Consider the following 27,157-nt stretch of genomic DNA (forward strand, 5'->3'; position numbering starts at 1 on the left):
GCCGGGCCCAGCGCCTGCGCAGCGCTGGGTTCTTCCCAGCTCCAGCCTCTTGGGGTTCACGCTCCTCCTCCCGTTCCCCCCCCCCCCCCCCAGCCCGCCGCGGCCTGGTATCAACGTGTGGCCCCGCCAGGGGTGCCCTGTGTGCCTCGTGCTCCCGGGACGGCGGTGGTGTTCTCGGCTCTAGCCATGGAGATGGAGCAAGTGAACGCGCTGTGCGAGGAGCTAGTGAAAGCCGTGACGGTCATGATGGACCCCAGCTCCACCCAGCGCTACCGGCTGGAAGCCCTCAAGGTAGCTGGGGTCCTGGCGCCCAGGGCCTGCCCCGAGACCCCTATCCCAGGCTTCCCCTACGGCCTTTCCGAACTCATTTTGTCTCCCGCCTCTGCAGCCCTTGGTCCTCCCACTCCCAGTGGGGACAGTGGCTTCTTGTCGTGCGGCCCTCCTCACCTCTTCCCACTTGGGTCTTCTCTTGCTTGCGCGCCTGTCTTTGCCTTGAACTCGAGGGTCGCTAACTGCTGCGCGTTCTCTAGCCACTTCTCAGTGGCCTTTCTGCCCACTCCTCACTTTTTTCACTCTAGACCACACCACGATCACCGCAGGCTGCGCTCCTTCTCAAACCCCGGCTAGCCACACATTGCCTGGTGATCTGGAAGCGCACGTGCAAATTCTGCCCCCAGTGCCCCTCATTCTTCCCTGCTGATCCATTCCAGACTTGTGCGGATTTCCGATCCCTTTTCTTACATCCTTACATGTCTCTCTTTTAAGTCTTGGGCATCTCTGGCTGATTTGTAACACTCCTCCCATGTGAATAGGAGTGAGATATTCTTTGGCTATTTTTGCGCTAAGATGAACTTTACCACTGGCTTTGCATTTTCACAAAGGCACTTTGGTTTCCTGGAAGTAGTTCTCTTGAGTCCCAGGTGCTATGCCCCAAGGTCTAGCTCAGGTTTTGCTATTTGGAACACTAATACCTGCAACAGAGAGTCTTCCCCATTAGAGTGAGCACCAACATATAGAGATATGTGGTACAAGGTTTGGAATCAAACAACTGTGGTTTTTTGTTTTGTTTTGTTTTGTATTGTGAAGAGTTTTACATAGGCACAGAAATAGAATACTACAGTGATCCTGAATAGGCCTGTGACAGAAACTCAGATGATACACAGATTTTCTTGTTTACTGTCTCTCCCTGTCACCCATATTTTTTAAAGCTAACTCTAGGGGTTGACATTCCACCTCTAGTGGGTATATCTCTAACTTTCCTTTCACACTTTTAGGTCCACTTTCTTTTTAGTATTAACGTGACTACTGTCAAAGTGGATCATATCAGTAGCACTAATCTAGATTTTGCAGCTTAAAAATACAGCTAAAAAGACAGGCCTAGTGGCACAGTCTCCTGCTACTCAAGAGACTAAGGCAGGACATTCAAAAGTTAAAGACCCGCCTGAGCAACTTAGGGAGACCCTTTCCCAGTAAATAAACAAATAGCTTAGCGGGTGAAGTGCTTGTTTATGGCTGGGTGCTATCATCCAGTCATGGCTGTGGAAGAGACCAGCAGATTCCTGAGTTGGATGGCCAGCCAGTCTAGCCAAATCATGAGTTCCAGGTTCTCAAAACAGCCTGGAGAAAGGCATTCAGCTTTAGTCTGTGGCGTTCATTTGCTTGCCCAGCTACATGCATGTGCACATATGTGAATACATTGCATACATACACCAAAAAGAGAGAGAAAGCTGAGGATATAGTTTAGTGGTAGTGTGTTTGCCTAGTACATGAAATGTTCAGTTCCCAGTAACATGGACACCATCAGCTAAGGTTGAAATTTTCTTAGGATCTTTAGTCTCCATTTTCTCATGTTTCCCCGTGGAAATATTAACTTTTCTTCTTTCAGTTTTGTGAAGAGTTTAAAGAGAAGTGCCCTATCTGTGTCCCGTGTGGCTTGAGGTTGGCTGAAATAACACAGATTGCCGTTGTCAGACATTTTGGCCTTCAGATCCTGGAACATGTTGTCAAGTAAGGAGCTCTTGGCCACTGCAGTTTGCTGAAGAGAGCAAGTCTTTAATCCTTTCATGACCTACACAGGTGCTCTTCCAGTGACTGGGAGAGGCCAGAACTCCCGCGGTTTACTTTTATCCAGTTAAGTCGTCCATGTAAGGCGTGTTGCACATGCTGTGCAGTCAGCAAGCCAGGCAGGGTGGCGCTCATTGCAGTGCTTAGAGCACTGAGAAACTGAAGCAGCAAGATTGCCACAGGTTCAGGCCCACGAGGCTACATAGTTTCAGTACAGTGGGCTACAGAGTGAAACTTTGTATCAAGAAAACAAATTTTAAAAAAGAAACAGAAAAGCTTTTTTTTTTTTCCTCCTTGAAAAGCATCAATATTGTTGATGGCTAGATGGACATTTGCCTTTGGGCTACCAACAAAATCAAAGAGAAAAGCTGATTTGTGACAATAACACTGTATAAATGTTAATTAATGCACAAAGGTGTATATGAAGCTTCTTAAGAATCTCTGTTGTCTGGTTTAATGTGGATTTTTTTTCTTCATTCTCTGAAGAGTAAGTACAGAATTGAAAGTAGAAATTTTTTGTTTGTTTGTTTCTTACGATAGGGTTTCTCTGTGTAGCCCTGGTTGTCCTGGAACTCACTCTGTAGACCAGGCTGGCCTTGAACTCACAGAGATCAGCCTGTCTGCCTCAAGTGAGTAGATTAAAGGCGTGCACCACCACCGCCTGGCAGCAAGTATACTTTCTTAATGAAAGAAAATGTAAAAATGTAAAGCTGGAAACAGATATTCTCTTATGAAGAAGAAAGTTCTGATATGGTTTTGTTGATTTTGTTTTGGTGGTCAGGTTTCGATGGAACAGCATGTCTCGATTGGAGAAGGTTTATCTGAAGAACAGTGTCATGGAGCTGATGGCAAATGTGAGCAAAGGGTTATTGGGAGATTTGTGTTCCTAGACATCTGTGTAAAAAGTCATGGCTTCCATATAAACTGACTCTCCTGTCTTGACCACCCAGTCCCAAATAACCAACTCAGACGCTAAATGTGAATTATAAATGCTTGGCTGAAAGCTTAGGCTTGTTACTAACCAGCTCTTACATTTTTAAGTTAACCCATATTCCTTATTTATGCTCTGCCACGTGGCAGTACCTTTATTAGCACATTCATCTGCTGCCTCTGTGTCTGGGTGGTGACCGACTCTGCCCTTCTCCTTCCCATCATCCTTAGTTTGGTTGCCCCGCCTATACTTCCTACCAGGCTACTGGCCAATCAGCATTTTATTAAACCAGTTCGAGTGACAAATCTTTAAAGTGTATAAGAGGATTATTCCACAGCACTTCCACATAAGTCAGTATGACATTAAAGACAGACCAGAAGAGATTAAAGATTCTCAGCAAATGAATGAATATGATTATTTTTGTTTGTTTTCAAGACAGTTTCTCTGTGTAGGTTTAGAGCCTGTACTAGAGCTCACTCTGTAAATCAAGCTGGTTGGCTGCCTCTACTTCCCAAGTGCTGGGATTAACGGTGTGTGCCACCACCGCCTGGCATGAATAGGATTCTTAGATGTAGCTGAAAGTCCTGTCACACATCTTTGATCCCAGCACGTGGGAGGCAGAAGTGGACAGATCTCTGAGTTCAAGGCCAGACTGGTGTACATAGTGAGTGCCAGGACAGTGAAGGCTACATAGAGAGACCCTGACTCAAAATAAGTAAGTAAGTAAGATTCTTAGATGTAAATTAGATGATTGCAACACTTTGAATCTTTTTTCTTTTTTATTTAACCTTAACTACTGTGATACGTGTGATGAAAATCATACAGAGTGGATTTGTTTCACTCATGAACAAGACTTCAAGCATGCTATAAGTTGATGGCCTTTTTAGTTATTTAATTAGTTAATTTAGTCAGTCTCACTATGTAGTTCTGAGTGGTCTCAAACTGTTCTCTTTCCCCTGCCTCCTGAGTGCTGGGATTCAAGGTGCACTCCCCTGTGTTGGGCCTGCCCTCCTTTTTTTGAGCTAGGACTGACTTCATTGTAGCCCATCCTGGCCTCCACATCATAGCAGTCCTCCTGCCTTCAGCCTCCTGCGTGCTGGGACTGTTGTATCAGCCACCATGCCCGTCTTTTTTTTTTTTCCCCCATAACAAAGAATATGAAAAGGGGGAATACCCACATATTTGGTGGGGGTGTCTTTTGAGACAGATTCTCATGAAGCCCAGGGCAGCTTCAGTCTTGCTATGCAGCTGAGAATAAACTTGAATTTCTGACACTCCTGTGTACTGGAATTATGGGCAAGCACTACCAACCTGGCCTGTTTAATAGGAAAAAATATGCTTTGCAAAATTATGATTAGTTTAGCTAGTTGTAAGACTTGTAATTCATTAGTCCTACAGAGATTGGCAGTGATGGATTATCAGTTTTAAAGTTTCAATTCTTGGGAGACAGTGATAGTTTATCTTTTTCTTTTAATATTAGAACTACTGGTGTGATAGTGCTCCTTGATGCCCTCCCAGTCTACCAGTTTCCCAGTGCAGACCTTATTTCTGTATTCCACTATGGTCTTCATAAACATGAAGCAATATGAAAGCCTCTTCAGTTTGTGAATAAGAACAGCCATGTTTTCCTGAGACTGCATTTATTAGCTGTTGAAACCTTCGTTTATGTTTTAAGTGGGAACAATGATCAGTGAGAATGCAGGACAAGTGATTCATACATGGAGAACAGGTTTAGCTTCAAAGGAGGCCTGATGATTAGTATTGTCTGTAACATTTTTTTCTATTCCATTCATTTATGTGGAGGGCTGGGTGTGGCGTGAGTACTGTGGCATGTGTTGGAAGAGCAGAGGATAACTTGAGGGAATTGGTTCTCTGCTTCCACCATATGGTTTCTAGAATTGGAACTGAGCTGGTCAGCCTTGGAGACAAGAACCTTTACTCACTGAGCCATCTCCTGAAACCGACCTCACCCCTTTTCTTGAGGCTTGGTTTCATGTGGCTCAGGCTGGGCACAAACTTGATACGTAGTAGAGAATGACACTTACTTATTCTTTCATTGTGTGTACACACTCAAGCATAGACAGAGCCCAGACATTGACGAAGGTCAGAGGGCAACTTTGAGAAGTCAGCTCTCTCCTCCTATCATGAGTTACTTGAGTTGAACCCAAGACACCAGGCTTACACAGGAAGCACTGTGTACCTATTGAGCCATGTCACTGGCTCTGAGGATGACTCAAAGTTGTCTTCTGATCCTCCAGCCTCCACTTCCCGTGTATGAGATTACAGGTGTGTACCTCCACACTCAGTTTATGTCCTGTTGGGATCAAAGCCAGGACCCCAGCCAACTGGGTTACATTCCAAGGCCAAGGGTTCTGTGTTTTTATAGCCTAGTTTTTATGCGTAGAATTCAGTCTTACAGTCTCCAGAATCTCTCTCTTCTCTCTTTTTTTCCCCCAGGGGACATTGAGTATTCTGGAGGAAGAGAACCACATTAAAGATGTTCTGTCTAGGATTGTGGTAGAAATGATCAAGCGAGAATGGCCACAGCACTGGCCTGACATGCTAATGGAGCTGGACACTCTCTCCAGACAAGGGGTATGGAGCGCATGCGTGCTGGCTGTGTGTGCTTATGGGTAGAACAGACAAAAGGGTTTGCTTGCAGTAGTGTTCACAGTTTATCAGTAGCAGGTCATCTGTTGGCATATGTACATAATAAAGTGCTTTTGTTTAACTAGCTTATTTCTGTTGGCCTAGGAAACGCAGAGGGAATTAGTGATGTTCATCCTTTTGCGATTGGCAGAGGATGTAGTGACCTTTCAGACACTCCCCACTCAAAGAAGAAGGGATATTCAGCAAACATTAACGCAGAACATGGAAAGAATCTTCAGTTTTCTGCTCCTCACACTTCAGGAAAATGTAAACAAGTACCAGCAAGTGGTATGTATTTCCTCCTTACAAGGTCCGGTCTTTCGAAGCTGGAAATTATACCCTGCTTATATTCTAAGCAAGCACTTTGCTATGAAGCTATTCCTTCAGCACACTCTTGGTTTTTGTTTTGAGTGAAATTCTTGCTAAGTTGCCAGGGATGTCCTTGATCCCACTCGGCATCCAAGCAGGCTATGAACTTGTGGTCCTTCTTGTCTTAGCCTCCTGAGTAGCTGGGATTACAGACCTATGCTGCTGGGTACAGCAAAGGTCCTGTATTTGACCTGAATATTTTTTGTTTTGGAATGTTTTGTTTGTTGTTTTTGTGAAAATGACTTTCCAGGGGGAAGTGAGAGTGTCTGGTTTAGCAGAAGGTAATGCCATCTTTAGAGCAACATTTCTGAGAAATGTCAGGAAAGAAATGAAACCATTTTCTCAAATATTCAGCTCAATGAGTTTATATGTAAATTCCTTTCAAAATAAAATCATTCCATTCCTTTAAAATAGCATAAGAGCCAGGTATGGTGGCACACTCCTTTATTCCATCACAGGGAAGGCAGAGGCAAGCAGATCTCCCAAGTTCCAAGCCAGCCTGGTATACTAATGAGTTTCAGGTTAACTAGGGTACATATTGAGATTTTTGTCTACAAAAACTAAGAAGCGTAAAAAACTGTAGATGGGATTTGGTTCCTAGCACCCACAGGGCATCTCACAGTCATCTATAAATCTAGTCCCAGAAGCTCTGACACCTTCTTCTGGCTTCCTCAAGAACCAGACACACACTTGGTGCACAGACATATTGCCGGCAAAATCCTTACACATGTAAATTAGTGAGACGACAGCAGAACCCATCTAGACCGTTGATAGGTCAGTAAAGTCCGGATAAATCATGGTGTTCTTTTGGTCCTGGTTCCTTTTGCAGTGGGTCAGTTGCAGTGTGTATTAATCGTCATTGCGTGATGCAGTATTCTGTTCTTAGAGGGTTTTTCTTCTACAGAAAACAGACACTGTCTTTCCCACCTTTATCATTTTTAAAAGCCATTTTTCAGAAGAAGGTATTTGAAAGTTAATCCTGGAGTTTGAGAGCTGGCTCATCAGTAAGGAGTGTTGAGGACCTGTGTTTGGTTTCTGGTACCCACATGGCAGCTCATAACTGTAATTCCATCTCAGACGACCAAACACCATCTTTGGCCCCCACTGACACCCTTACAGACATGGCATATACTCATGCAGGCACACACATTTACAGGAATGAAAATAAAAACCTTCTAAAAAGAAAAAGTCAGCTGGGCATGGTAGTTCATGCTTTTAATCCCAGCACTTTGGAGGCAGAGGCAGGAAGATCTCTGTGAGGTTGAGCCAGTGTGGTCTTCATAGTGAGTTTCAGGAGAAGACAGCCAGAACTACATAGTGAGACCCTGTCTCAAAAAACCAAATAATAATATTAATAAAATAAAAACCCAATGGGTGGGAAGAACTGGGGAGATGGTTCAGTGAGTAAAGTTCTTGCCATACAAGCATGTGGACCCGAGTTATGGGGTGTCTGTAATCCCAGGACTGAGCAATGGACACAGGTGGATCCTCAGAACTTGCTAGATGACCAGGCTAGCCAGCTGGTGAGCTCTGGCTTCAGTGAGAAACCCTGTCTCAGAAACAGTAAGGAGGAGAGCAATAGAAGACACGTGATATTGACCTTATACAGCCTGTATATCACTCAAACACATGCACGTGTATCTGTACACACACACACACACACACACACACACACACACACACCACATGTGCCCTACAAAAAAAGATGTTCAAGTTCACTCCCAGCTACATATTTGAGGAGACTGTCTTAAAACAAAACAAAAATCAGAATCTGTTTTCCTTCGGAAATGCAATCCCTTTCTTTAAGATGGATTAGCTTCATGGAGGAAATAGAAGCAGGTTTGACAGATTAAGTTAGGACACATTTTTTTTATTAAATATGTATTTATTATGTATAAAGTGTCCTGCTTTTTTTTTTTTTTTTTTGGTTGTCACTTCTTTTTTGTTTTTGAAGGAGGGAGGAGGTCTTGAATACAGGCTTACAGCACAATGGGAAAACCCCGGAGGGCAGAAGTTCACTACTGATGTTTTACAATCTTGCATCTAAGCTGTTAATGCCCAATATGCAGGATACACAGACAAGGAACTTCCCTTAAGCATTCAGGAGGGTGAAACCCGGGAGGGAATTAGCATAGGGAGGATATCAAGGTCAAGGTCAGCAAGCAAGGCAACAGTTATCCAAAATGGGGGCCAGGGCCCTACAGGTCCCCCTTTTACTAATAAATGAGCTTCTGACTTAGGTTGCATGGGACGTCAGCAGGTCACCTTACCCGTCATGGAGATGCCTGGTCAGGCCACACAGGCACTCTGTCTTAGGTTGGTGAGCGCCCTCCAGGTATTACCCGTCTCTGAATACTCATCATACAGGCTCAATCCTGTGTGAGCTGCAGAGTTAACTGCTGCCAAAGATCTCAAAGTGACGCTGGGCTTGCAATCTGTGTGTTCGACACAGAAAAGACCAACAGAAGTCCTAACCCACCCATAGCCAGTAGGCTAAAGGCAACTGAGCCATTCCCTTCTTTAACGAGCCTTACTGCAAATTGGAGTCCTTGTAAGATGGTATCCCAAAGGCAAATGGAACTTGAGTTAATAAATTTATAATTTTCAAAGCCAATCGAAATGTATATAACTATTGAATTAAATATATCATGCCCAATAGAATGAAAGATTAGCTGTGGTAGCTACTTTTGCTGCCAGGGTCTCCATCCACTGTGCTAGCTGTAGTAACCAATTATGAAATGGTAATCCCAGAAACAGTAGCAGAGGACACATATTTTTATACTCTAATAACAGTAAATTAATGATGATATTTCTTAATTCTTGAAAGAATTCTAGATCAAAGTTTTTGGACCTCAGCAGTATTTACATGTTTTGGGGGGAGGCGTCTCTATGCATCCCTGACTGTCCTGGAACTCACTCTATAGACCAGGCTGGCCTCGAACTCAGAGATCTGCCTGCCTCTGCCTCCCAAGAGCTAGGACTGAAGGCATGCACTACCATGCCCAGCTACTTTTAAACTTTTAAATGCTGGGTGTGGTGGTTCACACCTATCATCCCAACATTTAAGTGGTCAGGGAAAAAAGTCAGAATATTCTCTTCTGCTAGATAGAGTTCAAGGCCAGAGTCCAGTAAATGAGACTTACCCTGCCTCAAAAATAGTTTCAAACACAAAATAGTTAGCACCTGGAGAGCTACACTTCATACAGTAAGGTCTGGGAGAAGCTTCACAACACTATGTGATGAAAAATTATTTTCTAAGCCAGCAAAATATGACAGTGGGTAAAGGTCCTTACTGCCAAGCCTCACAGCCTGAGTCTCATCCTGAGACCCACTTGGTAGAGGGAGAAAACGAAACATTTTCTTGTTATCCTTTGATCTCCACATCAGTTCTGTGCCTGGACACATACCACAAATTATAAGTGAGTGGATTTTAGAAAATGTGCCACATGTCTTTATTTTCCAGCACTAGGAATGCAGAGGCAGACAGATCTCTGTTTGAGGCTAGCCTGGTCCACATAGTTGCTGGCCAGTCAGAGCTACATAGAGAGACCCTATCTCAAAAAACAACAATAAGAAAGAAAAAAATTTCTGGGTATTAATTCCTTGTATCCACTCATCCTCTTGGGATTCTTTCTCATTTTTCTTAAAAAAAAAAATTACATTTTCTCTGCTTAGAAAACTTTTTCCTTGTTGATAGCTATCATTAATGCACTCATCAGAGTATATGCTAAAGCAGCTCAGTTTGGTGATGGCTTGCACATAAATCAGAAATAAATACTTGAGGGTCTCCTTCTTTCACATTTTCTCAGTCTGTTAACCAGGCTGCCCTTCCAAGGATCAGAACACACCAAGAGGTCACCTTTGGTCTCATGTATTCCAGGGTTGGCTTCAAACATGTCACCCTACTGCTTCCACCTTCCAGATGCTGAGATCATAGACAGGGACCACCTACCTGGCACTACATTTTGAATTTCTGTGTCACTCATAGTTCCTGCCCTATTTGTGTCCCTTCACAATCCCAGTTAAGGAGAGTATGAAATCGTACATAGATGATGAGGAAAGAGGCTTGCTCATTGGCTCCCATCCCCTCGCCTGCACTGGCTGCAGGGCTTGTGGAGGATTGTTGTAGTGAAAGGTAGAAGCTGGACCTAGCTGCCTTTGCTTACATCCTTTAGGACTCTGGTAGTGATGGCCTTCAAGTGCTGCAGAACGTCATGACTTTCACTTGTTTTTATTTCTCCTTTGCCTTCACGAGTTTAGGAATTTGAAACATTCTCACTATGTCAGCTGGCTGTCCTAGAACTTGATACATAGAATAAAAACCAGCTGTATTTGTACACATTTATGCAGAGCAGCCATGACTTATTTACTACTATAGCATGCATGATGCATGATCCTGTAGTTATACATAGGTGGTCCCAAACTTAGTTTTCTTTCTTTACCCTGTTCTTTGGTCAGTCTCTTGATTGCCAGTGTTAAAAGTTGATCACACATCTCATCTCAGGATGAGGCAGGAGATACCATCAGGTTGAGGTTAGCCTGGGGTACATAGTGAACTCCATGCACACCAGAACTGTATAGCAAGACCTTGTCTGAAAACAAACCAAAAAAGTTGGATCTGTGTAAACCCTCATCCTTTCAGGCCCTTTATTAGAGAGCAGGAAGTGATCATGTGCCTTTTCCTCATTAAACCCTTGGGTTCTTTATACTTTTCTTCCAGAAGGCTGATGCTTCTAAGGAGGTGGAGGTAAGAGCACTGTGTGGAGTTGGAAGGACACTTCTTAAAGCCTCAGGTATGGGTAGGTGTGCCTAATGGCTGCAGCCTTCTGCTGGTCCCAGCCGTGGGTGTCATTTTCTTTCCTTGCTTAGCGATAGTGGGAGGTACAGTGACATATGGGACTTCCTGAAGGAAGATGAAATGGCCATACTCGCCAATATGTTCTTATTGATCGATGCTGAGAATGCTCAGAAATGGTTGTGTTATCAGGAAGAAATTTGAGCTCCCTGTCAGTAATTATTATGGGAAAACAGTTTTTTTTAAATCATTTTTCTTTCAGAACTTGAAAATAAATTGTAATTCAGTGCCTCATAATCAAGTGTTTTCACACAGGCTAAAGCCAACTGTCGAGTAAGCATCGCAGCACTGAATACTTTAGCAGGCTACATTGACTGGGTGACTCTGAATCATATCGTTGCGGAAAACTGTAAACTGCTGGAGACACTGTGCCTGCTGCTCAATGAACAGGAGCTGCAGTTGGGAGCCGCTGAGTGTCTGCTCATTGCAGTCAGCAGGAAGGTGAGTGAACACTTGGTATTAGTGGACAAAATGGTTTATTTTGGCTGAGAGTCCACCATGGCAGCAGGTGTGGTGACAGGGCCGGGAAGCTGAGAGTACTAGAACAGGGGAGGGCTAATGCTCTGAAGGACCCCCCCTTCCCACTCCCTTCTACAGCAAGACTGCACCTCCTACGGGTCCCATCACTGGGACCAAGTGTTCAGATACCCCAGGTGACAGTACATGCTCATTTAAACCACCATGTATTAAAGCCAGTTCAGCTGTGTGTCTCATTGTGTTTAAAGGGTTGGGGATTTCATCCTTTGAGCATTTAGGCTAGTGGGTCCATGAAATAGCTATGATTCTTATCACTTTATATTTAATTAAAGTAGCGTTTAAGTTTAAAGCTTACTATGATGTCATTTAGTGGTATAGAAGATGTCAGTACTATGAGGGTTTTTTGTTCTTGTTGTTTTTTGTTTTGTGGTTTTTTGTACTATAGTTAGTATGTATGACCATGTTTTCCTAAAATTGGGTCCAGGGCAAGTTGGATGACCGGAAACCCTTGATGATCTTATTTGGAGATGTTGCTATGCATTATATTCTCTCTGCTGCACAGTGAGTCTTTGCCTTTCAATATGTTGTGGGGTTTTGATGTTTTTTTGTTGTTTTGTTTTCATTTTATTTTATGTATAGTGTGTGTATAGATGTTGATTCGTGTGGAGGTCAGAGGTCAGTATCAGTGTCTTCCTTTATTGCTGTGCTCTTTGTGTTTTTTGAGCCAGCGTTTAACTGAACCTGGAACTCACTCACTGGCTGGACCAGCTGGCCAGTGTGCTCCAAAGGCTGCTTGTTTTCAGTCCCCTGCACCAGGGTTACAGGCACACATCCAGCTTCTACAGAGGTACTACAGAGCGAACTCTGGTCCTCATACAGAGACAGGAACTGTTGGTGCTATCCCCCAGACCTTAGTTTAGGTGGTTTTGTTTTGGTTTGGTTTGGTTTTTGCTTATTTTGGTGCAAAAGATTGAATGCCAAGCTTTGTACATGCTGAGGAAACACTGAAGTATCATTGATAGCCCACCTAGTCCTACAGTAGTTTTATTTTTTAATAATTTTGATTTTTATTGACAATAGTTTTTTTAGAGAATATATTCTGACCACAGTTGCCTCTCCTCCCGGTCCTCCCGGTCCTCCCAGATCCTCCTCCTACAGTATGTTTTTTTCCGACCTTCAGTTTCGTTTTTGTTTTTACATTTTGTGTGTGTGTGAGAGAGAGAGACAGAGAGACAAACAGACAGACAGAATATGAATGAATGAGAATATGAACCATCTGTCTTGGCCCACCCTCTTTTTGATGCTTTTATCTGAGTCCCAAAGATAAGTATGAAAAGGAATGTAAGAAAGAAAATGTGTTACTTATGATCTCTTACTATCCATTCTAATATGACATTTAACTCTGGCTTGCTTTCTTAAGAAGAATTCATCTGTTTGTAAGGAATCCTGTTACCTGAATAACATATCTTTGGCTCTCACTGTGGTTACTGCTCCTAAGGTCCATCTCTTAAATCTGTGGCAACGTTGATATCCTCACAGAGGTGTCCTATATGCATTCCCTCAGTTGGTACCCACCACACCCACCCACAGTTAGGAAAGCTTTATGATTCAAAGTATGTAGGAAGGCTGCAGAGCCTGCAAGGAAGCCCTCACGCCATGCTGTCTTTCTGCAGCCTTCCAGATTCTGGTTTTCCCTGAGACCCATCTTCTCATCCTGTCCTGCCTCCAGATCTCAGTTACTTCTGTAATTCACATGAGTTGTTACTCATTGCTGTTAGTGTGAATAATCTTATTTGTCTCAGGCTAATTTTCACCACCAAAAAATTAAGATGTAATTTGTTTTGTTATGGTTTTTTGTTGTTGTTGTTGTTACTGTTTTTGAAGAACTATTGGATTCTGGTGAATTAAAGACCTAAACTCAGTAATTTAGGAAAGTGAGACAATTTTTATTTGCTTTGGTTTTTTTTTTTTGAGACAGGGTCTCATTGTATAGTTCTGTGTCCTGGAACTCAGTACATAGCCCAGGCTGACCTTGAATCCTGAAACATGCCTATCTCTGCTAAGGTTAGAGGTGTGCACCACCATGCTTGACCAAAATATTTTTTAATTTTATTTATCTATTTTTATTTGCTTGGAAGTATACACAGGCACACATCACAGTATGTATTTGGTCAGAGGACAATTTTTGGGAGCCAATTTTTACCTCTTCCCCCCATAGGTTCCAGGAATTGAGCTCAAATCTTTGGGCTTGGTGGCAAGTGCCACTACCTGCTAAGCCATCTGGCTAACTGAAGACAAAATACTTTTATTCTATCCTTTTTTGGTCCCTGATATAAGAAATTGTTACATTAATACCCTGTCTCCCAGTGCGAAGAATCTCTACAATACCTCCCTGGGTCTCTGCCGGTGTTTCTGTGCTGCTGCTTCTGGGTGGATGTCCTGTCCCTTTCAGTCCCACAACTCAAGTTGTCCTAAAGTCGTAAGGACTTTTCTCATGTCCAGAATCAGACTGTTTAATGATGAGGCAAGAGATTGCATTGAAATCATATCTGACATCAATCTTTCATTGTTGGGTTTTGTCATTTTGGTTTATTGTTTGTTTGAAACAGAGTCTCACTGTGTCTCCCTGGCTGATCTGGAACTAGCTATGTAGATCAAGCCAGGCTGTCAGTGGGCTGGGATCAAAGGCAAGTGCACCATGCCAGCTGGTTGGTTTGTTTGCTTGTTTTTTGAGACGGTCTCTCTGTATAGCCTTGGCTGTCTGCTCAGTATGTGAGCCAGGCTGGCTTGGATTCACAAAGGTCCACCTCTGCCACCGAGGGTGGCCTGTCGTTGGCTTTGGCTTTGGTAGACACTGAGATTGTGTTGGTGAAGGCACAGCAGTAGAAGGTCTACCGGGGGACTCATTGCCTCTGTTGCCGTGTGACTAATCACACAATTCTCCTCCTCCAACAGGACTGCTGACGGAGGAGGCTTGGTAGAAAAGCACTACCTCTTCCTGAAGAGACTTTGTCAGGTGTTATGTGCACTGGGCAATCTGCTGTCTGCACTGCTGGTGAGCAAGTGTGCTCTGGGGAGCATGGGGCTGGCTGCCTGGGGTTCCTTTCCTTAGAAATCAGGGATGTGTGCTCTGGAGAGCATGGGCTGCCTGGGGTTCCTTCCCTTAGAAATCAGGGAAGTGTGCTCTGGAGAGCATGGGGATGCCTGGGGTTCCTTTCCTTAGAAATCAGGGAAGTGTGCTCTGGAGAGCATGGGGATGCCTGGGGTTCCTTTCCTTAGAAATCAGGGAAGCACTTTGCCACTTCCCTGATGTTAGTTGATGAGCATTGCTCTGCCAGGGTTCCTATGATTAATAGAGCAAATCATCTTCAGTAAAAAGGTGGGCATGGGTGCATGGATTGGTGGTGGTGGGTCTTTTGATGTTGTGTTTTTTGTTGGTGGTGGTTTGCTTGTTTGTTGACATAGAATCTCACTACGTAGCTCTGGGTGGCCTGGGACTCACTATGTAACCAGACTGGCCTCAGACTTACAGAGATCCACCTGCCTCTGTTTCTCAGAGCTGGGACTAAAGGTGTCTGTAACCACACCTGGATTAAATGAGTATTTAACAGATGGAGTCACAAAAATATAAATAGAACAGGTTTGATGAAATAATACTCTTTTTTTTGTTGTTTTTTGTTTTGTTTTTGTTTTTTGATACTGGGTTTCTCTGTGTAACAGCTCTGGCTGTCCTGGAACTTGCTCTGTAGACTAGGCTGGCCTCAAGCTCATAGAGATCCTCCTGCCTCTGCCTCCTGAATGCTGGGACACCACCACCCAACTAATGCTGTTTCTTATAACCTTTGTTTTTAATTTCTGAGACAGCTTAGTCTATTTTTAAACTAGGCCTGTTTCTGCCTCAGCTTTCCTAGTGTTAAGATAACAGACATACCAGTACATCTAGCCTTTAAAATGTTATTTCTGTTGTCTGTTTATTACTCATTCTCCCCTCCTTCCCTGAGCTATCTCCTTTCAGCTGCTCTCTACTCAGTCCCTTTAATGTGGTCTTTTTCTTCTGTAGGGCTTAGATGCTAATATACAAACACCAGTAAACTTTGGAAAGTACCTGGAGTCTTTTCTTGCTTTCACAACCCATCCAAGTCAGGTAAACGTTATACGAATAACTTGACAAACTTAGTATGGTCACCCCACATCAAGTGTTGTGTCCTGGAGTATCCCCTACCTATGTGCCAATGTCCATTGGACCTAAGGAATCAGGGGTAAGAAGCACGTGCTACCCAGGCTACATCCCTGGGACATACGTACAGTGACGGGGAGAGCCAACTTCTGACCTCTGGCTGTACCACACAGAGCCACACACAATATAAAAAATAAACATTCAAAAAAGAATTACTGGGTCTCTTCCTCCAGCTGTCACTGTCTTGGTCACAGGTTTCCCCGCAGGTGGCTTACTGCTTGCGCTCCGTGAGATGAGTTTGTGGCCCAGGTGATTTAAACAAGAACAATTTTAAATTCAAGGTTTTTCTTTTGTGGCTCTGTGATCCTAGTACCCGCTGAACAGAGAAAGGGTTAAGTGATGTCCTGCTCACGCTCCAGGACCCGCTCCTGACCCACTGTGTCATTACCCAGTCATCCGTTGTGATGCGCTGCCTAAGTGATTGCAAAATGCAGAGATTTCCTCCTGGGGACAGTTTGAGTAATGATGTTGCTCAGCTAATATCCAACCCCTTAAGCTGAACCGTAGGGTTTTTGTTTTGGTTTAGTTTCTACGCTCTTCGACCCATATGACCTGGGGAGCCCTCTTTAGGCATGAGATTCTATCCCGTGATCCATCGCTGTTAGCAATAATACCAAAATATCTTCGTGCATCTATGACCAACTTAGTCAAGGTAAGTAATGGGAATCCTAAATTGCAGAGTGTTGCTGAGTAGACATAAGACTTTGATTAATAGCACTGACTCTAAATCCTCTAAGAAGATGTTCTTATTGAGGAAGAAAGCAGTTCAGAATGGTCATTATACCTGTTCTTCCTTTATTTAGAACACTTAAATATGAAGTATGGAGTGAAGTGCTAAGAAAACAACAGAGCCATGAGCTAATTGCTGCTTAGGAATTAAAAGCAGATTGAGCAGAATGTTCTGGAAATACATGAGGGGGGAATCAGGTGGATTCTCAGATGGAATAATATCTAAGGATTGTTTCTGAAGGTCTTGTGCAAGTTGGGAATGCATGTGAGGAGTGAGGGTAGCAGCTCTGAGTGCTCTCCCTTCAGAGACTTGTTTCTAGGCTGACTTGTGAAACTCTCAGATCCCTCCTTCCTGCCTCCTGCTTCCCTTCCCTTTCTTCCTTCCTTCTTACCTTCCTTCCAGGACTTGTGCATTCTAGTAAAGATGCACACGCATAATACAAACACACCCCAGCCCTCATCGGAAGGTGTAAAATCAGAGACGGGGACTCTGTTTCCTCAAGAATTTATCTAACACATACTATGTTCTAGTTTTGCTATGGTTTTATGGTACTTTTTCATTTATTGTGTGAGTTTTTATGTTTTGGTTTTTGTTTGTTTTTAAGACAACCTCTCACTGTAACCCAGTCTGGCCTGCAAGCACTATGTAGACAAGGCTAGCCTTGAACTTGCAGAGAGATGAGATCATCTTGCCTCTTCTCTCAAATGCTGGGATTGTAGATGTGTGCCATCATATACAGCTTGCTTGATTAGTATATGATGAAACAAGCAATTGCTGATCCTTCAACTCTGTTGCATATGGAATTAGTACTTCTTCTTGAGCTGTGTTCATACTTGGACCTTAAATGAACCCCAGAAGTTATTGTCCCTGAGGAATCTAGAGGAGCATACCAGCTGGCTGTGTTTTCTTTTCAGCACTCTCTAGAGTATTGGAGCTGGGGAGCTGGCTGGATTCGGGGGAGAACAGAAGTAGTTACTGTCATGCTAACGCGTAGCTCCTCTTAGGTGGATCAGGAAGGCCTTTGGCTGTTGAAGGCTACATAGTCTTCAGTAGGTCCATTCTTACCCCTACCCCACTGATTGTCTTTCTCATTCCAGATGGGCTTTCCTTCTAAGACAGACAGCCCCAGCTGTGAATATTCTCGATTTGATTTTGATAGTGATGAGGACTTCAATGCTTTCTTCAATTGTAAGTGCCTGAAACTTCCTTCCAGCACTCTCAGAGTGGCACCTACTACTGTAATCTTGTAATCATGGGTGTGACGCATCCTCAAACCTGGAAAGCAGTCCTCCTAAGTTCCAGATTCTTATTGCGGATGGTGCTGGTACCGCATTTCAGCACTATGTGTTCTGTGCCGTGTGTTGTATTATTCTTTGTACTATCATCCCCACATTTCGGCATGGTGTACTCGATGCCCATGAATTGTATTTATCCTTTCCACCACTGTCCCATGTTGAACTTTTGAGAAATAAGGTGGTTCTCCGCAGCAGCCAGACCATCTTACATCCTGTCTAGCTGCTCCTTTTACCTTCAGTAAAAATGCTGGTTACAGGATCTAGGTGGCAAGACATTTTCAGGGGTAATTTTTTTTTTTTTTTAAGTTTTTGGGATCATTAATTCAAGAAATCTAGAAAAAAAAAACAGAACAAGAAAGAAAGAAACCTAGAATGAGCCTCTTTTGGATCTAGAACATGGGTGTGCAAACCAGTGACCACAGATAAATGGATAGCTGTTGATCACAGTATGCCAGTGTTGATTCATGTCCTTTTCTTGTCAGCCTCCCGAGCCCAGCAAGGAGAGGTGTTGAGATGGGTATGTCGCTTGGATCCTAAGACCAGCTTCCAGATGGCCGCAGAGTGGCTCAAGTACCAGCTGTCGGCTCCCATTGACACGGGACCTGGGAACTGTTAGTTTCTGCTTTTTGTCCTTTATTGCTAAATGTTAATGCTGTATGAAAACTGTACACACATGTCAGAGCAGTGTGCTAACACTGTGACAAAGTCACTTGGCCCACTGCCCACTTCCATCCCCCTAGGTAGTACTTTGCTTTGCTCACAGAGGAGGAGCAGATAGTCCCAGGTCTCGGCTGTTGTTTGGATCACAGTGAAGCCACCATGCCCCTCTCAGCTTTGTCTTTGTTTGACTCTTCTGATAGAACCCACCGTGGTTGGTTTTATTCTTTCTTTCAGTGATACCATTAACCAGACTGCATGTCTAGACCTGACTTTTTGCTTTAGCCAAGTGCCAATATATAGCGGTAGGCCTACATTCAGAAAGAATCTCTGGTTAGGCATATGGACATGCAAGTGTACGGCACGGCACGGTGATGGCACTGAGGGTGTGAATTGTGGGCTCTAGCCTTCACTTGTGAGGGTTTGATTCCACTCTGAATGTGGGGTGACTTGACCGTTCAAGGCTGACAGTCAACCTATCCGTCTCTGTCTGTGACTTCTCCCTGCCTCATCTGTTTGGGTGATGTTTATGAACTTGGACCCTAGCACATTTCTCTAGATGTAGCCCTGAGAATTGCTATGAGACTATTGGATGTGAAGCAGCATTTTATAGCTTAAGTAATTTCCTTATTGGAAGAATTGTTCTTTTATTTCTGGTGTTGGTGTTGGGGTCTGTGTCTGCGCGAGCTTACATATATGTGTTTGAAACAGGGTCTTTTTGTGTAACTTAGGCTGGCCTAGAACTTGCTGTGTAGACTAAGCTGTTCTTAGACTCAACTGTCCTCAGCCCTTGAGAGCTAGGATTTCACTGCCCACCCACACTCTCACCACTCCCAAACCTCAGGGGATTCACCCAGGACCTTGTAAATAAATGTTAAGCAAGAATGCTACTGCTGAGCAATAGCCCTAGCTTGGAATAATTCTCTATAAGCTCAAATATTTTAATTATTTGGAGTCTCCTAGATTGCCATCTATCAAGGGTAGCAATTACTATTTTTCAAATGCTTTATAAGCCACACATTTGCTTACATGCATATTCTCAACTGTGTTCATGGAAGGAGGTAGAAGGAGATAGCAGCCTTCTCAGTCCTCACATGTGGTAGGTTTTTTTGTTTTGTTTTGTTTTTTTCCAAAATTGAGGCTGTCAGATCTCCCTGCTCTTTTACCGCTGAAATTACCAAGTGGTCTTTTGAGACCCCGGTTGTGTCTCTTTGTACTCTGCTATCCTGCCACACTGATAAGTGTTTGCATGTGTCTTTCCAAAGTGTGTTCTACAGCTGGAACCGGAGAGGGAGGCTTTTGCTCTATCTTCTCATCATCATATGCACAATGGGAAGCCATGACTTTTTTTTTGGAAAGTGTGATCAACCAGATGTTTCGAACAATAGACAAAGAAGTAAGTAACTTTCCCATGCTGACTGAATAATTTTTGATCTTTTGTAAACTGGTAGATGGATAGGGAAACCTATGGATGTGCATCTTACAAAAAAGAAAACAGATTTAGAGATGTTTAAATACATATTCAAGTTCACAGGCAATAAATGCTATAACTGAGACCAAAACTCAGGTCTGTGACTCTAGGCCCTTCAACATTAGTGTCCGTTTGAAGGGATAGTTGGTTGAGCCTGGTAGTACATGGGAGCCACATGGAGGCTATAGCTAGGACAGTCACAGAAGCCTGGAGCATCTTAAGAGTTACTCTTCATTAAGCAGCTTTCTCGGCTATGGCACGTGAAGTATAATACTTGTGCTGGGTGCCTTTGTCCTCCCAGAATAATAACTGATGGTGGCTTGTCTTGCTGTCCTTCTTGTCGCCTGTTCACCTTCAGTTAGAACATTCTCTGAGCTGTAATTAACTGGATAGCGGCATATGCTATATTGTCCATATTCATTCAATCCAGATTCGTTCAGTCACAGCTAGTGTGGGGGTATTTGCACTATGGTGTGTTCTGGGTTAGCTGGGTAAACAAGTCCTTCCAAATTAGATCTCAGGGTGACTAATGTCACCTGCTTTTCAGTTTGAAATGAAGACATTCTAAGTTTGGTCCACAATGTAGCAAAACCTTGGATTCTGCATTTTTTTCCCCCAAGTTGTGTTTTTTTACAGGTTAGGTTATACTTAAAAGAGTAAGTGTGTTGCTAGGCGGTGGTGGCACACGCTTTTAATCCCTACGCTTGGGAGGCGGAGGCAGGCAGGACTCTGAGTTCAAGGCCAGCCTGGTCTACAAAGCAAGTTCCAGGACAGTCAGGACTGTTATACAGGGAAACCCTGTCTTAAGAGTAAGTGTGGTACGTACGTCAAGAAAACCACTTCTCGGGCTGGAGAGATGGCTCAGCCGTTAAAGGCTAGGCTCACAACCAAAAATATAAGAAAACCACTTCTCAATCAAGGAAACAGTCCTACTGTCTCCCTTCTGTTGAGGTCAGACACCTCCAGTGGGCATGTAAACATGAGCCTGATCTTGCTTGGAAACAGGAGATAGACTTCAGGGTTTGTCCGTGTCTGTCTTAAGTGCAGAAAGTGTTTGAGGGCAGGTGCCTGTTGGTCGTGGCTAGATTTTGTAACAGCCCTTCATTTTTCCTTTCACTGTATTGCTGACGATGTAATCTCGGGCCTTGCACGTGACCTCTTAGCTTTAGCCCTAACCCTGGGTTAGAGTTAATCTTGAAAGAGAAGTATTGATGAATATGTGTGTGATAACGTTACCTTCTTCATGAAGCCTCTAGTGTTTGTCTCCGCGGTGTAAGAGTGACAGGCTTCAAGCCGCCTCTGTTCGCTAGTCAAACAGTTTCCAGCTGCCCATTTTTCACCTCCACTGTAAGTGGAACCAGCTTAGCGAGCGCACACATGTATACACAGATAATAACAATAAATTTTAAAAGAAAAATATAACTTGACACAGCAAATTTAGGCATTCCCCTACAATCTTTTATTCAAATTAACTAATTGGAAATTTAAGCAAAAGGATTTATTTTACTTATTTACTTGAGACAGAGTCTTGCTGTGCAGCTTGGCTGGCCTTGAGCTTGTAATGATGTGTGCATGTGTTTTACTGGTAGGAAGTGATATAACCCTGTTGTGGTACATGTTACCATCATTTCTGGTATGTGTTTTGTTTTTTTCAAGACAAGATTTCTTTTTTTATATGTATATAATTTTTACATTTTATGTTCATTGTTGTTTTACTTGTATGTATGTCTGTATGAGGGTCTCCGAAGCCCTGGAACTGGAGTTACAGATAAATGTGAGCTGCCATGTGAGTGCTGGGAATTAAACCTGGGTCTGGAAGAGCAGCTTATGCTCTTAACCACTGAGCCATCTCTCCAGCCCTGAAAGTATTTCTCTGTAGCTCTGGCTGTCCTGGAACTCACGCTGTAGGCCAGGCTATCCTCAAACTCACAAAGATATGACTGCCTCTGCCTCCCGAGTACTGGAATTAAAGGCGTGCGCCACCACTGCCCAGCAGAAATATTTTGATAAAGTGGGACAGTTGTTTAGACTTGAACAGTTGAAAAGCAGTGCATAAGCTGGACCTCATAGTACAGGCTTAGATTCCCAGCTACATAGGAAGCTGAGGCAGAAGGATTACAAGTTCAAAGTTACCCTGGGCTCCAGACTGAGTTCAGGGCCAGCATGGAAAACAAACTGTCTCAAGATACAGAGTGTGGGCAGTGGGGGAAAAAGTGAGTTTAGCTAGTGATAAAGCATTGTCCTGGTACACATGAGGCTGGGTTCAGCTCCCAGCAACACAGTAACACACTGCTCGTACGTGCGCTTGATTCAGTCACTTATGCTAACTACATTACAGATTTATAGCCTAGAGTGTAAAGGAAATGTCGTGCTTGTGGTGGTGGTCCTGGAACTGAGGACCTATTGACTTCTTTCTCCTGTCTGTTGTAGGAGGTCCCGGTTAATGATGGGATAGAGCTACTGCAGATGGTTTTGAACTTTGAGATGAAGGATCCCCTCATCCTGTCCTGTGTCCTCACCAATGTCTCAGCACTTTTCCCATTTGTCACATACAAACCTGAGTTCCTGCCCCATGTTTTCTCTAAGGTATAAGCCTGTCTTCTTTGCAAATTTTATTTTAAAACTTGAGTCACCTTTTGTAACTGTTTGAAAGTATATGTTATAAGCTGGTCAAGGGGCAGGCATATGTGTTGATTTCTTAGATGACTGACTTGGTACTTCCTGTGGATCAAGCACTATGCTAGTACCTTATAGTTGAGGACCATTGTGGAAAAGGCACATAAACAGACACTGTACCTACCCATATGGTATTGCAATGAATAGACTTCGATGCTAGGAAGCAGAAAGGGGAACTGAGGAAGCTTTCCAAGTGTGCTGTTGGATTGCTGGTGGGAATCGTGAGAGACAGGGACAGCATGGATAATTTTTCAGGTTTCTGGTTTAGTGATTCAGTGCATCTGAAGTTAATGTAATACATTAAACTTAAGACAGCTCTCAATATTGGTGATTGGAATTTAAATGTCTGAACTTTAGGAGGTGATGAGATAAAGTTAGGGCATTACCCCAAGACTAGAAGTGTAAGATGGCTGGAGTGATGGTTGAGAACACTCGCTGTTCTTGCAAAGGACCAGAGTTCAGTTCCCAGCACCTACATGGTAGCTCACAACCACCTGTTATTCAAGTTCCAGAGAATCTTTACACACTTGTACTAGTCTCAGGCACCAGGAATGCATGTGATGCAGGCATACACACAGACAAAACACTCATACACATAAAATGAATAAATAAATATAAAAAGCAAAGAAAAAAGACTGGACATTTGGCCATGGGAACAGATCTGAATATTCATCTGGGAGGGGTCTAGCTCTAGCAGGGGAGGCAGCGTCAGCATCAGTAGAGAAGCAGCACAGAGGGAGAGGAACCTCACCCTGCCTATCCCAGAAGGAAGAGCGGCCAGGGAGAGGAAGACAGTGCTGTGCACACGCCAGCAGCACCTTGAGGAGTAGGCCAGCTGCAGCAGGGGCTCACCGAGAGGTGGAGAGGTCCTGTGGGTTTCATGCAGAGGGGCAGTTACAAAATGGACTCGGGTGGTCATCTCTTCTTGATTGAAAATAGACAAGAGACATGTCCTTGGCTGAGCTGTAGGTGATGACATAGACTGACCAGTCTGAGAATCCCCACCTTCTACTTTATAAATGTTGCAGAGGTAAAGAGAGGGCTTCTGAGCCTCCTGTAGAGATAGGTACCTGAGAGAGTGGACTAATGAAGTTTCAAGACACTAATGAAAAGCTGCCCCGCCACCTCCACTGCCACCAGATCGATGCCAAGGATATATTGCAGAGCTTGTTGGGAATTCATGTTCATTTCAAAACACAGCAGTGAACAAACACTTCTTTTCTCCTCCCTCAGCTGTTTTCATCTGTTACTTTTGAAACTGTTGGAGAAAGTAAGGTAAGACCACTTTTTCTCTTTTTATTTTGGGTTACTTTTTGAAGCAGGGTCTTACTGTGCATCTCAGGCTGGCCTTAAACTCTGCCTTCCTGCCTCTGCCTCCCAGTGCTAAGATTATAGGCATGCATCACCATGCCCAGCTGAGACCATTCATTAAACTTTCAGATTCTAACTTCTGGTAAGCTTAGGTGTGAATACCTCATACTCATATTTAACCTTGATTTTTGTGTGTATGGAAGGATTAGCAAAACATGTAATCATATGATGTTTTTCTGGAGACAAATCTGAACACACAGGTTCATGGAGACTGTGAATCTCACTTCATTTTACCCTTCGACACGGACTGTGACTCTACTGACTGTCACATGGCTTTCAGCTGCATTAATGAGTTGTATTGAAAGTATCTCTGCGTTTGGGAATCTCTCTAGGCCCCCAGGACTCGTGCAGTGAGGAATGTGAGGAGACATGCTTGTTCCTCCATCAACAAGATGTGTCGGGACTACCCTGATCTTGTTCTGGTAAGCTGCTGGGCGCTGCCTGTGCCAGCACTGAGTCCTTTGTGTAGAGAGCTTTCTTGAATTGCTGTGTTCTTCCTTTTACAAAGGTTCTCACCCTTCCTGACTCTGTGACCCTTTACTACAGTTCCTCATGTTGTGCTGACCCCAACTATACAACGATGTCCTTGCTACTTCATAACTAATGTTGCTACTGTTATGATTCGTAATGTAAATATCTGATATGCAGGATATCTGATATGTGACCCCAAAAGGGGTTGTTGCCCACAGGTTGAGGACCCCTAACTTAATGATACAGTTTAAAATTTAACTGAATCTGCTCTTCAAGATGCACAGTTCTTTTCTGTGTGAATAAGTGAGTTTGCCCTATAAATGACCACCCTCTCACTCTGATGTTCTCAGTTCCAAGTAGTTGTCTGATTTTTGAGAGAAGCCAGATGCAGATTTCAGCAATTTTTGTGGTGATTCTTTAAAAAGTTAACGTTAATCCACATAAAAAGATTACTTTGAAATTGCTTCTCTGAGTGCATAGTAGCTGTTTTGGTGTGTAAGCAATAGATTGATTTTGATAAAGCTATAGTAACACTGATGTAGAAAAGCACCAGACACAGCTGCCCTAGCCTGGCTCCTTCCTCTTCAGACAGCAGCAAACATTAGCACAGAATACACAGTCCTGATCTCCCAGAGACTGTCTGGGTTTCTGGCATCCTTGAGTGGCCCATCTCTCTGAAAGTCAGGCCTTTTTTCTTTGTGATATGCAGCCCAATTTTGACATGCTTTATAGCCATGTGAAGCAACTCCTCTCCAATGAGCTGCTCCTGACCCAGATGGAGAAGAGTGCCCTCATGGAAGCCCTGGTTCTCATTAGCAACCAGTTTAAGAATTATGAGCGACAGAAGTTGTTCTTAGAAGAGCTGATGGCACCAATGGTCAACATCTGGCTTTCTGAAGAAATGTGCAGGTACAGGAGATCTTGGGGACTACTAACCCTAACTGTCCTTGGGTAGACCTAATCTATTTCGAGAGCTGTGCCAGGCTGGGGGAGGGGTGTAAGGATTCGGGGCTGTGCCCGAACTATCAGTGATACCTTAAGCTCTCTCGACATTTACTCTCTTCTCTGAAATGTCACCTTGCTCTGTGGAGGTGTGGTAGGGAATGCACTGGGCAGAGATGGCTAGCATGGTCATAAGGGCATGTGAAGCTGTGTGATGTTTGCGGTGCAGCTTTAGCACCGTTGGAGAGATAACCACAGTGGGGTCTGCGGCCCCGGGTGCCTGTGATGCCCCATAGTAGAGAATCTGTTTATTTTGTTGACTTTTTGAATTTGTAAAATATGCAATGATTTGGGGAGTGGGAATATTAACATAAACTTTCAAATGACAGCTTATAATTCATATGATTAAACTCCTCTCACTATAAAAACTATGTTTGGGGCCAGGTGGTGGTGGCACATGCCTTTAATCCCAGCACTCGGGAGTCAGAGGCTAGCAGATCTCTGTCTGTTTGAGGCCAGCCTGGACTACAGAGTGAGTTCCAGGACTGCAAGGGCTGTTACACAGAGAAACCCTGTCTCAAAAAGGCAAAAACAAAAAAACAAAACAAAACTATGTTTGGGGTCTGACAATCTGTTAGCTTTTTAATTTGCTTTCTTGAGTTAGGGTCACCTGTAGCCTAGGATGACCTTCAACTCCTGATCCTCATTGTCCTCTTCCTCTCAAGTGCTGGGATTATAAACCTGTGATGATCATGCTTGGTCTATCTACTATTAGCTCTTGTGGAGGAAATTGTCCTTCCTTAAAGTCATGATACAGGGAGGCTGTGTTGGTGTATGCCTTTAATTCCAGCAGAAGCATACACCAATCTGAGTTCGAGGCCAGCCTGGTATGCATAGTGAATTCCAGGCCAGGTAGACCCTGTCTCGGAGGGAATTAAAAAAAATCTGAGGGGCTAGAGAGATGGCTTAAATGTTAAAAGAGCATTTATTGCTCTTGGAGAGGACCCATGTTCATCCATTTCCAAGCACCTACTTGATGTCTCACAACCATCTGTAACTCCAGGCCCAAGGAATCCAGTGCCCTTTTCTGACCTCTGCAGTACCAGACACACTTGTGAACAGACATCGATGAAAGCAAACACTCCAAAAAAAAAAGATTTTTTTTTTTTTTTTTTGGTTTTTCGAGACAGGGTTTCTCTGTGTAGCTTTGCGCCTTTCCTGGAACTCACTTGGTAGTCCAGGCTGGCCTCCAACTCACAGAGATCCGCCTGGCTCTGCCTCCCGAGTGCTGGGAGTAAAGGCGTGCGCCACCACTGCCCGGCAGATTTTTTTTTTTTTTTTTTTTTTTAAATCCTTGTGTAGGGGCTAGAGGGATGGCTCAGTGGTTATGAGAACTTACTGCTTTTCCAGACAACCAGAGTTCAGCGCTAAATACCAGGGTGTCCTGCTCACAGCTGCCTGTAACTAATTCCAGGGACCCAGTGGCCTCCGTTGGCCTTCACCTATACTCACATACACATGCCCACACACAGGCACACTATACACTTAGCTAAAAGTAACTCTTTGTCTTTAAAAAAATGATGATGTAGCTTTTCTTGCCCTCTCCAGGGTGCTGACAGATGTTGATGCCTTCATCACCTATGTGGGCGCTGATCTGAAAAGCTGTGATCCAGCTGCGGAGGACCCGTGTGGCGCCAACCGTGCGCGAGTAAGATTCTGCTGGGAATGGGAAGTTGCACTGACCACGGGCAGGAGTTAGGGTGTTGCCATTGATCGAGTTTCTCAGATGTGTTTTGTCTGTACTGGTGAGAGACCCAGGATTTCCTCCTGCCCTAAGCTTCTCCTTTCTTTTCTTCTTCAGTCTTGAATTCTTGAGTTAGTTCCCACAGCAGAGCAGATGGTCTTTTCTATGAAGTCATTATTTGGGCTTTAAGGAAGACTGGAGGTGTAATGAGGAAGTAG

At 43.8% G+C, this 27,157-nt stretch overlaps 1 protein-coding gene across 1 annotated transcript in view; it reads left to right on the forward strand.

The window, feature by feature from the left end:
• Positions 1 to 37: 37 nt before the first annotated feature.
• Xpo5 (exportin 5) overlaps positions 38 to 27,157 on the forward strand; it is a 45,394-nt gene continuing 18,274 nt past the window's right edge. Inside the window, exons 1-19 of the mRNA XM_052745454.1 lie at positions 38 to 291; positions 1,886 to 2,007; positions 2,846 to 2,918; positions 5,453 to 5,590; positions 5,750 to 5,932; positions 10,734 to 10,760; positions 11,124 to 11,309; positions 11,830 to 11,906; positions 14,301 to 14,400; positions 15,406 to 15,489; positions 16,109 to 16,234; positions 17,410 to 17,500; positions 18,090 to 18,218; positions 19,530 to 19,660; positions 22,166 to 22,321; positions 23,645 to 23,686; positions 24,115 to 24,204; positions 24,963 to 25,162; positions 26,804 to 26,903. Coding sequence (XP_052601414.1) covers positions 187 to 291; positions 1,886 to 2,007; positions 2,846 to 2,918; positions 5,453 to 5,590; positions 5,750 to 5,932; positions 10,734 to 10,760; positions 11,124 to 11,309; positions 11,830 to 11,906; positions 14,301 to 14,400; positions 15,406 to 15,489; positions 16,109 to 16,234; positions 17,410 to 17,500; positions 18,090 to 18,218; positions 19,530 to 19,660; positions 22,166 to 22,321; positions 23,645 to 23,686; positions 24,115 to 24,204; positions 24,963 to 25,162; positions 26,804 to 26,903 — 2,160 coding nt within the window. The 5' untranslated portion in view covers positions 38 to 186. The remainder of the gene's footprint in view (positions 292 to 1,885; positions 2,008 to 2,845; positions 2,919 to 5,452; positions 5,591 to 5,749; positions 5,933 to 10,733; positions 10,761 to 11,123; positions 11,310 to 11,829; positions 11,907 to 14,300; positions 14,401 to 15,405; positions 15,490 to 16,108; positions 16,235 to 17,409; positions 17,501 to 18,089; positions 18,219 to 19,529; positions 19,661 to 22,165; positions 22,322 to 23,644; positions 23,687 to 24,114; positions 24,205 to 24,962; positions 25,163 to 26,803; positions 26,904 to 27,157) is intronic.

Source organism: Peromyscus californicus, unplaced genomic scaffold (assembly GCF_007827085.1).
Source record: "Peromyscus californicus insignis strain IS unplaced genomic scaffold, ASM782708v3 Scaffold_19__1_contigs__length_69161282, whole genome shotgun sequence".
NCBI classification, from domain to species: domain Eukaryota; kingdom Metazoa; phylum Chordata; class Mammalia; order Rodentia; family Cricetidae; genus Peromyscus; species Peromyscus californicus.